Source organism: Nelusetta ayraudi, unplaced genomic scaffold (genome assembly GCF_046127955.1).
Source record: "Nelusetta ayraudi isolate G7.1 ecotype Tasmania unplaced genomic scaffold, CSIRO-AGI_Nayr_v1 ptg000042l, whole genome shotgun sequence".
Classification (NCBI taxonomy): domain Eukaryota; kingdom Metazoa; phylum Chordata; class Actinopteri; order Tetraodontiformes; family Monacanthidae; genus Nelusetta; species Nelusetta ayraudi.
Window position 1 is genome coordinate 9,255,001 of NW_027466092.1, and position 12,872 is coordinate 9,267,872.

The 12,872-nt window shown below is 46.0% G+C and overlaps 1 protein-coding gene, 1 long non-coding RNA gene and 1 other non-coding gene across 4 annotated transcripts in view; 2 read left to right on the forward strand and 1 right to left on the reverse strand.

The window, feature by feature from the left end:
- Nucleotides 1-3,906, forward strand: part of LOC142893510 (uncharacterized) — an 8,390-nt gene extending 4,484 nt beyond the window's left edge. For both annotated transcript variants that reach the window (XR_012927715.1, XR_012927714.1), the window contains exon 3: nucleotides 3,482-3,906. This is a non-coding gene — a long non-coding RNA (uncharacterized LOC142893510). The remainder of the gene's footprint in view (nucleotides 1-3,481) is intronic.
- prox3 (prospero homeobox 3) overlaps nucleotides 1-8,759 on the reverse strand; it is an 11,010-nt gene extending 2,251 nt beyond the window's left edge. Inside the window, exons 1-6 of the mRNA XM_076034144.1 lie at nucleotides 8,717-8,759; nucleotides 6,414-6,497; nucleotides 4,190-6,027; nucleotides 3,964-4,071; nucleotides 2,089-2,201; nucleotides 1,759-1,864 (exon numbers count right to left, since the gene is read on the reverse strand). Of these exons, the coding sequence (XP_075890259.1) occupies nucleotides 1,759-1,864; nucleotides 2,089-2,201; nucleotides 3,964-4,071; nucleotides 4,190-6,025 (2,163 nt within the window). The 5' untranslated portion in view covers nucleotides 6,026-6,027; nucleotides 6,414-6,497; nucleotides 8,717-8,759. The remainder of the gene's footprint in view (nucleotides 1-1,758; nucleotides 1,865-2,088; nucleotides 2,202-3,963; nucleotides 4,072-4,189; nucleotides 6,028-6,413; nucleotides 6,498-8,716) is intronic.
- On the forward strand, nucleotides 2,953-3,026 carry trnai-aau (transfer RNA isoleucine (anticodon AAU)). Its single transcript has one exon. It is a non-coding gene; the product is annotated as a tRNA-Ile (tRNA).
- Nucleotides 8,760-12,872: the final 4,113 nt, after the last annotated feature.

Sequence of the window (12,872 nt, forward strand, 5' to 3'; positions counted from 1 at the left end):
TAATTAAGAGCCCTGAATCAAAGTACAAGTAGATTTAAGCATAATTAAATGTGTAGCTCTAAAAAGGGATGGTTTACCTGTATTTAAATCGAGTGTATCTGCTACTTACTATCTTCTGCCACAACAGAGGCTCTGGGGATATTTTCTACTCCACATAATCGTTAGTTTCACAAATTCAGAGGGTTCCACATGCATATAACAGCAATGGACTTCAATAGAAAACACAAAACTAATACAAAAGTGTCGACTAATATACAATGTCTTTAGCCAACATAGCCTATAGGAATGCATACACGTTGATCTTGCAATCATGGCAAGTGAGTTTACATGCTCTGCATACTTGAACTTTTGATTCTTGTGAGATCCACGTTAATCTGTCTCCTGCCTAGGAGACCATATGTATATATGGGTATTTCGACTCCAACTATTCTGTGATAAATTGGATTGGCTTGTTTCCCACATACTTGGATGGCACCACATAATCAGTTTGGACACATATTTGTGTGTAGTTTATCTGTGCTTAAGTACTTGGTCTGAGTGGCATCCGTTGGGTGGAACCTCCTCGTGTAATTTCATGAATGACTGGAGCCTTCATTAAACTGATGGCTGAAGTTCACTTATGACTGAACCCTCCAAATGCTAACTATTTATGTTATCAATTAAAATCAGACAAACACATTTCTTATTGGAAGATAATAAAAAAGTGGAGGTTAAAGCAGATACCAATGTTAAACGAGGATGTCGTTTGAATTTGAACAATTTGTATCTGACTATGTTCATGCTGTTAAGGTACTGAACTCAGTAGAACAGCGCTTTCACACTGAGAAGAAAAATGTCCCTCCCTCTGACAGCATGAAAGAGCGCAACCTCTCCCCAGGACCCTATACCATTTGATAGCATTTGTTTCACACACAAGAATTGTAAAAAAAAATATATATATATTTTACTGTGCAATAGGCTATAATATCACTGTGGCATACACAAAATAATAATTGAAATAAAAAAGCATCAAGTGCAGCATCTAAATAATTATAAAGCAGCATGCAATATAATTATAGCTGCTACACAGCACACCAGCCATAAAGTAATCTCTTGGTTCTATACTGTCACTCCACTTACAAAGTAGTTGCTACAGAAACTTGACACTTGCTGGACCAAGCTAGTCTTACTTTGCTTTTCAGAATCATGCCTCTGTGGGAACCTGAACCTGTGGCTTAGGGGACAAATGGAGTCAATGAGGATCAGCGTCATTCAGGACAAAATCCTTTCACAGCAGTGCGGCTGCCCTCTTGCTGCACCCAGTCACCTCACTTACTGTCTTCACTGGACATTGCAAGCCTTTCTGCCGATGGTTCGGCATGTTTCCAAATAATTATACAGGGCTTCAACACAGGAGACATTTTGGATGGCATTAATAGTGAAGTTATAGAATAATTTTGTCAAGGAAGCTCTGCATGAGCACAGGGAATTTAAGCTGTTCAGAGTGATGGTTGGGAAGCATATTGAGTATCCATGCCACAGGGACATAATGTGCATTTTACCTTGAAGCACTTGTGCTTCCATGTGCTATGCCACTAGAAAAACCACATAGGCTTGTCAGATCAATGGCCTTGGACGAGCCCTGTGCTTTCACTCTGCTGAATTTTTTGATGTATTTTCTTTTTAAAAAGATAATAAAGTAAAAATCCATCCTTCACCAGAAAGAAGCTTGAAGGGACAGTGGGTAAAACATGCTATGCACTGGCGCAGTCATCTTACCTGATAGACATTGCTTTTGTTGTAATGCATATTGAGAATTCGGTAAAGCTCTGAGTCACGGCCCACTCGGAGCTGGGTGTCTCTGCCAAGTCGAGCTCCACCATCCCTGTGTAAGACACACACAGCAAAATGCTCATTTTTAGCCAAGTGTCTAAGGAAACGAAGTGAGCGCTGACCACAGTATAGCTTGGCAGTTAAAGAAGCACGTGATGTACAAGACAGTGCATTGTAAAGGAGTCAATGGTCAATGGCTGTGCTGTCTCCACTCATGCAAGAGTAGCAAATCAATCAGTAAAACAGCGTATCCTAAAAACAAAAATTCAAAGTGACCTTGTGAGAGCCTCGCGGACAGCCTGCCGGGCAAAGCGCTCCATCTGGATGTAGAAGAACTCTCTGAAGTTACTGAACCATTTAATCATCTGGGACGTCACGCAGCGGTTGAACTGGACCGGGAGAGGACAACAGCAAGAAACCGTATGAGCAGGCTGGGACAACAAGACAGGTGTTCTTTTCCAAGGGATTAAACAGAAAGCAAAACATTAAAAAAAACAAACAAACAAACAAACATGACTTTAATTTATCAATGGAAAACAGAAGTTATTAACAAAATATTGACCAATGCATTCTGACAATTCCTTAGCATTTTTAAAGCTCAGTCCTGGCTTATTATGGGGGGAAATATAAACACACCTTTGGGTTTGTGTTTTCATCGATACAAATCATTGTAATCTTTTTGGTCATCATTTTCGAGTATCTCTTTATTGCTCGAATATGACGTCAGCTGAACAAGACACAACACAAAATACGAATACACTGTAAATCTAGGGTTGTTTGTTTTGTTTTGTTTTTAAAAATACGCCTACATGTAATTTTTTTTTAAATACATTGTTTTTTTATTATTGTTTATTTTTAGAATTACAACTCGAAAATATGACACAGTAATCTTCATGAGTACCCCCCTGACGGTAAAAACAGATACCTACACATTATCTTGTCATGTGAAACCGTTTAGCAGACACAACACGGTCCAGTGAATTGGATTCCAAAACTGCGCATTCCGACAGCAGGAATGTGGTACATTCTTCCAACGCAATTTGTAAAGGGAGCGTTCTTAATAAGGTCGTCACACGTCGATCGGAAAATAAAATTCCTTGACCCACAACCCACGAGTATGGGCACGAGCTTCAAAAACATGGCCGGTTAGCTCAGTTGGTTAGAGCGTGGTGCTAATAACGCCAAGGTCGCGGGTTCGATCCCCGTACGGGCCACTGCCTTTTAGCTCGGTGGCCTTGCGGGAAGTGGTTTCATTACGTGAGGCAAATGGATCCCAGACCGTTTCAAAGTACTGCCATAAGCAAAGATGTTTGCTATTGCAGTCCATGTGTAAATTGATATATATATACTTCTCCAAAAGTCGTATAAAAAATTGTATCTTCTTTTTTTAATATGTATTGGTCATGTTTTTGTGACACTTGACTTTGTGGACGCATAAAAAGTGGTTAACATATTTGTTTATGAGTGATTTGTGTCTTATGTTGGTCACACGTTTTGTTTGACAAATTATTTTATTTTTATTAAATGTATATGTATGTATATTTTCATGACGTGCAGCATTTCCAGTTAGCTTGACCTATTTTGAGCTGGTTCTTCGAAACTTGGGGATATAGTAGTAACTGACGCAATTTGGCTTTAAGTTTTTTTTTCTTGTTTCTTCTAATTAAAGGTGTATCGCGGACTGTGACGGAAGTGCTGTACTAAATGATGTGTGTTTGCAGGTATGTGAGCTCCTTTTGTCAGATTTTCTTTTGTTTTGTGTTAATTCAGAAACTGAAAAAAATGCTGCTGGTAGATGAGAAAATATTCTTATTGTAATTTCATAAGAATATATGTATTTTGTGAAATCAATTGATGAAAATTAAAAAATTAAAAAAAAGTCCACTCAACTACGGCCACAGAGAGGAGAGGGGTATCGCTGATTGTGACTTGAGTTCTGTACTGAATGTGCATACTTTAATAATAATAAGTCTGTCACCCCTCTAACAACATGATCACAACGCCAAGTAGCGTGTAGCAAGCATTGTCAGGCCATACCAGCTACACTATATACATCCCAACTCGTATTTCTATTATTTTAGAGTAAATTTCAGCCTCACACTGTTAGGCTGAAAAAAACTAAATGAAAGCAAATACTGAAAGAGCACACACCTTGACGTCAGGAAAGTACGTCTTGAGTGTGTTGGAGCTGGGGTATCGAGCGTAGAAGAACATGAGCTTGGCTTTCTTCAGATGGCAGGGAGAAAGGCCCTCTTGGGCGTAGGCACGAGGATGGTTAAGGAGACACTCTTTCACACAACAACAACAACAACAACAATAAACACACACCTGTAAAGAACAAAAAAAAAACACATCCACTTGACTGAGAAAAGGATATTCCCCCAGCTGTTAGGTAAAGTTCCCCTCCATCCATCGTTCCTCTCATCCCACCATCTCCCCTCATCCCCCTCTCCCTGCCGTGTGGGTGCCGCGCGAGCGTCGGGTCCAAGTGGCCGAGCAAGGGGAGCGGCGGGAAGGAGGGGTGGGACGAGAAGTCCAAGAAGGGGTCGGAGCTCAGGTAGTCCTTGCGGGACGGCGGGAGGTGGGGCAGCTGCGGGTGGTGCAGCGAGCGGGAGAAGAGCTGCTGCATGGAGTAATGGAGGAGAGGCAAGGGGAGCGGCGGGGGAGGCGGAGGGGGAGGAGGTGGGTAGGAGGATGAGGAAGAGGAGGAGGAGGGCGGGTGGAGGGCAGAGGACGACGACAGGTGGTCTTTGGGCTGAGAGGCCGGGGGCAGGAGGGGAGGGTGGGAGAGCGGGGGAGGGCGCGGCAGGGACGGCGGGTGCAGGGGGAGGTTGGGGTGAGAGGGGGTGAGGGACGCGGAGAAAGGCGGGCCCAGGAGTGGGTGCGCTTTCCGCATGTCTGCTGACCTATGGACAGCCAGGGACAGCGGCTGGTCAGAGGGGTCGGCGCGGCGGGGCTGCCCTGCAGGGGGCGCACTGCCGTTGCTCATCTTGAGGAGCTGCTTCTCTCTGTCCTCGTCCGCCCCTCCGGCCTTGTCCCCCTTGCCCCTGGCCTTGTCCTCCTCCCTCCCCATCGCCAGCAGCCCCATCCACACGTCCTTCTCCCCTCCGCCGTCGTTCCCGGGCTCGGTGGGGAGAAAAGAGACGGCGCCGGCGGGAGGGGAAGGAGCGCCGTCGGCCATCTCGGTGTAAAGGCGGAGCACCCGGTCGATGACTCGCGCCACGGCGCTGCCCAGTTCCAACTTCAGAGCCTGGGCAAACTTCTGCCCGCCCTCCTCACCCTCCTCCTCCATCCCGTAGCAGTCGTCCCTCATCAGCCCGCCGCACTCCAGCCATAAGCTGGCCCCCTCCATCATTCCCTCGAGGTGGAGCCCGCCTTCTCCTCCTCCTCCTCTCCCCCTCTCCCTCCGCCCCTCTTTCTCCTTTTGACGGCCCTCTCTCCGCTTGTGGACGCTGCTGAAAGGGGAGACGGACAGCAGGGAGAAATTTTCCTTCTCCATTTCTCCTCCATCTATGTCGTCTTCATCGAAAGCTCCTCCCGTCTCGTCCTCCTCCTCCACCATCCCCATATCTCCTCCGTCTTCTTGCCCTCTGCCGATGTGACTTTCCTTGTCCTCCTCCATGTGCTTTTCCCCAAAAGCCCTCCACACTCTCTCCTGCAGGGCCTTCAGTCTCTCTCGGGCCTCCTCCAGTTGTTCTTTCAGCTGCTCCCTCTCCCTCCTGCGTCCTCCCTTCCTCCCGAGCGCCTCCCGTTTCTTGCCTCCCTGGTCCAGCTCTCCATCTCCCGGCTGGATGTCCAGCTTCATCCTCTTCACTTTTCGGAGGTCTCGACTCCACTTGCCCCCCAGGATGGGGTCGTTGTGCCTCTTCTTAGCACCCAGCAAATCCTCCTCCCCTTCCATCAGGACATCTTCCTCTCCCTCCAACCTCTGGTCCATCTGCCCATCTCTTTCGCCCTCCTCTAGATCTTTGTCCTCCAGTAGCCTGCGTGCACTCAGGTTCACGTTGACATGCCCTCCCATCCTCCTGCTTGCACTGCCTGGCTGCAGGAGGTGGTGGATGAGGGGGAAACCGGGGGGTCTGAATGCAGGTGGAGGAGGGTGGCCTGCGCCGGGCTGAGGGTGAACTCCCGGAGAATCCGAAGAGCTGTGAGTGGGAGTAAAGGCATGCATCTGAGGGACCGAGTCATCAAAAAGATCTGTGGGGGAGTCCATCGCTGGAGAGAGACAAAGATTGGAATCAAAATATTAAATGTGTTGGACAGGGTGGACAGGAAGTGAGATGACCCTTCAGATGAAATAACTACCATGTATCTGCAGCGTAAACTAAAATGAAATTCGACCAAACTGTGTGTTTTCAATTTCATCTAATGGTCAGAATTTTATTAACAGTATTCAAATACGTGTCCACTTCTAAAAAAGAGACTATATACACTAAACTGTGTTTTTAGGACTTATCAAAATAGTTTTTTGCTGTATGTTTATTGTTTAGGTGATTTTAAGATGGAAGCGATTTCAAGCATATTCAATACAATGAACTAGGAGTACATAATATTATTGATATGATGTAAAATATTGGGACCGCACCATGTTGAGAAATTACCTGAAGGTTTGTGATCCGTCTTTTTATCAGGATGTGGCCACTTCAATTAAATGGCAATGGGCTGAACTGCAAAGTCCCTAAAAGCTGTAAAAAAAAAAGAAAAAAAGAAAAAAGTATTGTAACAACATTAAAGAGAGCAAGCACAGTGGATAGTGACTTAGTGATGATCTGCCCTAAGCCTAAAACCCAGCTCATTATAATGGGTGATAGCGGTGCTTGAGGTTAACATATGGCTTATGATCCCCCTAAAACTACACTTCCTGTTTCTCTTAGACATCTGCTGAGTTCAAGAGACTGCACATGGAAAATGCAGAGGTATGTCTGGTTAAAATATATATTTCACGGTTAAAAAAATTGGCCTCAGCTTTTTAAATCAAGCGTGACATCATGTAAAACTCAGATCAAACTCCATATCGACAGGATATTGCCATCTAACCAAATCTGAGTGCATTTTTTTTCCCAGCTCGGAGCCTTTCACACTCCATGCCCCCTTGCCCCCCCATTTTCCTTCCTCTCTATCCCTCTCTCATCCTCTCTTCCTCTGCTCTCTCTGTTATCAGTTCAGGCAGCTTGTTAAGCACTGTTTGATCAGAGTGTTTACCGTCAAACACACACACACACACACACACACACACACACACACACACACACACACACACACACACACACACACACACAGACTCCAACACACTTGCACAAAAGGGAACGAGGCTTGAGAGAGGGCTTACAATGGTCAATGGTCCTTGGGGAGTGAAATAGAGTGAGTGGCACATATGTATGTGCCTGTGTGTGTGTGTGTGTGTGTGTGTGTGTGTGTGTGTGTGTGTGTGTGCGTGTGTGTGTGTGTGTGTGTGTGTGTGTGCCTGTGTGAACAGTCGTCCTACTTAGCTTCGGTAACACCCTTAATCCACTTCAGTTGGATACACTACCAGCCACCAACAGGAAAGATGGACCGATGATTAATGGACAGATGTGGAGACAGATGCGGAGGGCGCAGTGGGTCAACAAACATATAGACAGTGTTCTGTAATTGGAGTTGCTTGAGCTACTTCCCATTTATAGAGATAGATAGATAGATAGATAGATAGATAAATAGATAGATAGATAGATAGATAGATAGATAGATAGATAGATAGATGGATGATGGATGGATAGATGAATAGATGGAGGGATGGACTGATGGATGGATGGATGGATGGATGGATGGATGGATGGATTGGCTGGGTGCAACATAAAGAGAATAATTCCCCTATAAATAGCTAAATATCAATTATTCAAATGCCCTCGCCTCTCAACTATAATACAGCCCAGATGGCAAGCCAGCCAATGCGCTTATGACAGGGACAGATTAGCTTTTCAAAGCCAGCGGAAAGCTGCGCAAAATAGGAATACTGAGCAATGAAAATGAAAGCCGTTAACCAGTAGATTAGACTTAAGAATGGCACTCTTGGACTGACGCGGCTGTCACCGGGAGAGCTGACGAGAGAGCGAGAGTGCGGCGAACAAAGCCCTCGGCTCTTTAATAATGTATGTCCACCAAAAAATGAATTTGGAAATTCTAAACAGGCTGCGCGGACGGCATGCGCTAACTCAACACCACACACACACACACACACACACACACACACACACACACACACACACACACACACACACACACACACTACATATTTATCTGTGCTTTTAGTCTAACTGAGTTTTGTATCACCCAACCCCACTTAAGGAAATCATGTTTCCCTCCAACGAACACACACACACACACACACACACACACACACACACACACACATCATTGGCATACAGGTGACAAGTTTCCTAAATGGCAGGCTTTCTGAAACAGTGTTTCACAAGCAAAATGCACAACAAATTGAGAACACGTCACCCTGTAAATTTAGAGCATATATTAACATTGGAAGTCAGGGTTGTGCTCACACCATCTAAAATGTTATTATTATTTTTTTAATATAGGTTTCAGTAGCTATTTTATTGTGGCACTATTAAACAACTAGCTACATACACTGTTTACCGAGAGAATATCACATTAGTGAGATGTAAAAAAAATGATTTCACCGGTGTTTGGAGCTTCCGCGGGGGCAACATCTGCCGGTAATGTCACGCCAGAGAAATGCATTCTGACGCACGGATGTCAGTGCGTGCGCGTGCGTGCGCGTGCCTGCCTGCCGAGTCCTGGGACTAATTGGCAGCGCTGGACTTTGTGTCGCAGTGTGAAAGACCGCAACCAAGGAGAAAAAACAGCGGAGACAAAGTGACACTCAGTGACGGGAAGTTGGGGGTGAACTCACTGTCGGAGGCTCCAGCGGTGTCTCGCCGAGCTTCCTGCCTCGGTCGACGCTCTTCGGCCGTCTGGCTCGCTGGCTGGCTGGCTCACCCTACTCCGACTCGGCCGCGCTCTCACTGTGGTGTCACCGCGCGGGGCTTTTTGCCCGTCTATCTGCGGGCTGGCATCATCCTCACGCGCTGATCCCGGTGTGAAGTGGCGCGCGGTGGGCGGGAGCGCTCGAGAGCTCGGCCACTTGACGGCCCGGTCCCTCCTCCCTCCCATGTTGGCATGACCCCCGCCCCCCCCGCCCTCTCTACCACCACCACCACCACCACCACCACCCCTCCCGGCGTGTGATGCGGGCGCGCGGACGTGAACGCACGCACGCACGCGCACGCACGCAAACACACCAAAAATATTTTTTTCTAATGAGGGACGCAAACGGTTTTTACATTTTGTTTCAGTTGCTGTCACGTCGTCGGTTGTTTCCATCATTTCTGACACGAGCAGATGGCCATTCACGCACACGCACGCACGCACACACACACACACACACACACACACACACACACACACACACACACACGGACACGGACACGGTCATGCAAAATGGTCATATTATCATAGCACAAATGAGCTCCTCCAAAGACCAAAACAGTGTTTCCCTTTTAAATGCTGCAATACGAGTTCAATCATTTCGCAGCTAATTTCCCAAGGTGAGGTTGTCTTTTCTCTTTTTGGAGTTTCAGCACACACACACACACACACACACACACACACACACACACACACACACACACACGCACGCACAGAGTTCCCTTCATGCACGTAGTTGCAAAGGGTCCTATTTCATCCTGATGAAATTGCCTGTGCAAAGTTTTCTGATTGGCTTTTTAATGACTGCAACACTGCAGGGGAAAAAATGTGTTAATTATTCAACGTTTTTTTCTTCAATGCAGCATTAGGTGCAAGATTTGAGGTGTGAGGAGATTTTGTTGAACATTTGCGCTTAACAGCCTTTTTGTCGCATCAGAACCTGTAAGCATGCTCAACGAAAGCATCTGGGGAAAATTTCGTTTTGCTGTTTTTCTTTTTTAACAAACATTTTGCCGTCTCACACCGAAGCGGATGTTTGACTCTCGGCAGCCCTTTTTTTTTTTTTTTTTTTACCTGTTGCTGAGAATGTTGCCCACGTCTAAACTTTGTTTTCAGTGACTCGCCCTCAAATCATTGCTTTTCTTTACATTTCATCTAACATATCTCTCTTTTTGAGGATACATTGTTTTTGTTTTCTTTTTTAATCCATCTGATGCATCACCTGAGTAACCTTGCCCTCCAAATTCTCCCCCCATCTCTCGTCTCATTTCTGTTGTTCTCTGCTCCCGATTAAAAATGGTTAGGCATGATGGAAAGGTCGCAGTTGTTATGGAAACGAGGCTCGTAACAAAAGCTGGACACGCGGGTTGCTGTGGGGGAGACTGGAAGAGGTGGGGGCGAGGAGAGAGAGAGAGGGAGGCGCGTCTGAATAAACATAAACATTAAAAGAGCAGCCGAGGCCAGCGACGAGAGAGAAAGTGATAGAAATCTGAATAAATGAACGCAGGCAGCACATGGGGAGGATGGAGAGACACAGCGGGGTCACGAAATGATGGCTGCATCTGCGGTAACACATAACAAAAGGTAATAGTGGGTTTTTGCCATTCCAGGAAGGTGTTGGGAGCTACGGAAGTGTGTCCGTGCGTGCACGAGGGACTGTGTCCGTGTCTGTGTGTGTATGCGCGTGTGCATTTGTGCATATTCAGACAAAGTGGCCGGGTGGGAGATTGCAATTGATAGATGATGCATGGATCCACCTAGAGTGTCCGCAAAAGCACAAATTGTTCGCAGAAATAAAGCCAAGCAAAGAGCCTAAAATTGTGTCCGAGTGCTTGTGTGAGTGCAGAAACGTCATCTCTCTGAGGGCTTATATTATGTTAACCACTTAGACCGACATCAAACACACACACACACACACACGCGCGCGCACACTTCACTCTAAGCGTGAAGGTGCCAGCCATATAAATAGGATGTCCCAGAGCGAGAGATATAAAGAGGAAGGGAAAGACTGACAGAGAGAGAGAGACAGAGAGAGACAGAGATGGGGGGATTATATATTCAAAGGGGTGAGAAATGGTTTGGGGAAAGAGTGGAAAGAAAAATGGAGAGCAGAATGGAAGGCTGTGAGGACAGACAGATATGGAGGGATCAATAGGCAGCATAAAGTGTATATTCATCGATTTACTGGCATGGGGCAAAGTGATGGGGAGAAACAAGGGGGAGGGGTGGGGAGGGAGACACATGGTCAGAACACAAAGATGAAATAACATCATATCATAATAACGGCTCTCTGAATCACTACTTTGATTCCAACAACAGCTAATGTGAAGGGGGGTTGTCACTGGGAGACTACTGACACTACATTTCCCCCAAGCTGCAAAGCCTGAAAATGTCACTCTCAAACTAAACAGCATCATCCTCAATAGCAAATGTATCTTAGATGATCATCATCACCATCATGATATTTGACCATATTACATCATACATTTGTAATAATGGCAATAACGTGATGGGTGGTTTGCATACTTTTCTGGATAACCTTGGATTGACACTAAACATTTTGCAGGCAGTTGTAAAGCATTAAACTGAATAATGACATCCTCCAAAGGTCATCCAAATCCAATTTCAACTCAAAAAGATCCTGCCACACTCGAGCGTGTGTGTGGTGTGTGTGTGCGCGTGTGTGGTGTGTGTGTGTGCATACCTGCTTGGTGGGCTTCTAAAAAAGATTAACATGAAGCCAGCCATGTGGTGCCATGTCTGAGCGATTTTTGAGTCGCCATTTTGTGATATCACAAATCAGTGGCTAAGCACACGCATACTTTGTGAAAAGTAGAACAAGCAACGGTTGAATGGATGTTCCGCTTTGAGTCCGTAGACAGAGACAGAGACAAACAACATTATAAGGGAACATGTGTGAAGTTATTTATGCATGATTGGACCTTTAACATGTTGCAGAACAAAGGGAAAAGGTTTTTTTTTTTCTTTTTTTTTTAAATAGATCAAAAAAAGTAATTGACAGGGACACTATTGCTGTAAAGGGCCAATGGTTTCCCAAAATGCAACTCACTAACTTTCATTTATTGCTTCCAAAAAAACAACAACATTTATTTCAAAACGGACACTTAATTCCATGAAAAATGACTGCGCGATCGCAGGTGTGTGAAATTATTCGGTGCAGGTACACTTCAGAAGTGGAATTGGTAAATTGGCCTTTAAATTATTATTTATTTATTTTTTATTGCGCGGCCCTGATTCTGGTTCTTCTATCAGATGACGAGCCACCGTGTCTCTAAGAATGAGCCCCGGAGAGGCAGATAACATATGTCGTGACTGACAGTAGCAGAGAGACAGACCGAAAAAGACAGACAGAGGCAGCACGGGAAGCAGGGGTGTGTGTGTGTGTGTGTGTGTGTGTGTGTGTGTGTGTGTTTGAAAGAGTGAAGTATACTCAAATAGCTCAGGGCAAGGTGACAGAGAGAAACAAACGGGCAGTGAGGGATAATAAGCTCATAGTGTGTGTGTGTGTGTGTGTGTGTGTGTGTGTGTGTAGGGATGGTGGTGGTGGTGGGGGGGGGGTCGTGTCTGTATGTGTTACGTGCAACAAAAGGAAGGGACGGATGGCGGAAGGGGAGAGGGATAGAGGAAGTTGAGCGCTCGCAAAAAAAAAAAAAAAAAAAACAGCGCGAGGGGTGAAAGTGCGCGTGACTGCGCGCGTACACGGGCACGTGCGCGCACGCGCGGCCAAAGGTGTCAGCAGCGTGTGCTGTTTGGCTTAATGATGACCCACTGGGCATGTAGGTCATAACGGTTTGTGTCTCCGAGCCGTGAGTGTATGCCTGTTTGCATCCATTAGGGTGAGCGAGCGCACACGGATTCTCGCCGCCACACACACTCACTCACACGCACGCACGCACGCTGGGTCTCCTAGTGGTGTGCTTAGGAGTGCGTTCGGTCAGAGGTTGGAGTAGCAGTTTTTCTAGCCAGCAGGACTGTGAAGACACACACACACACACAATCACACACACACACACACCCTTGCAAATCCAGCTTTTTGGCATACACACCCACACGGCGACAGC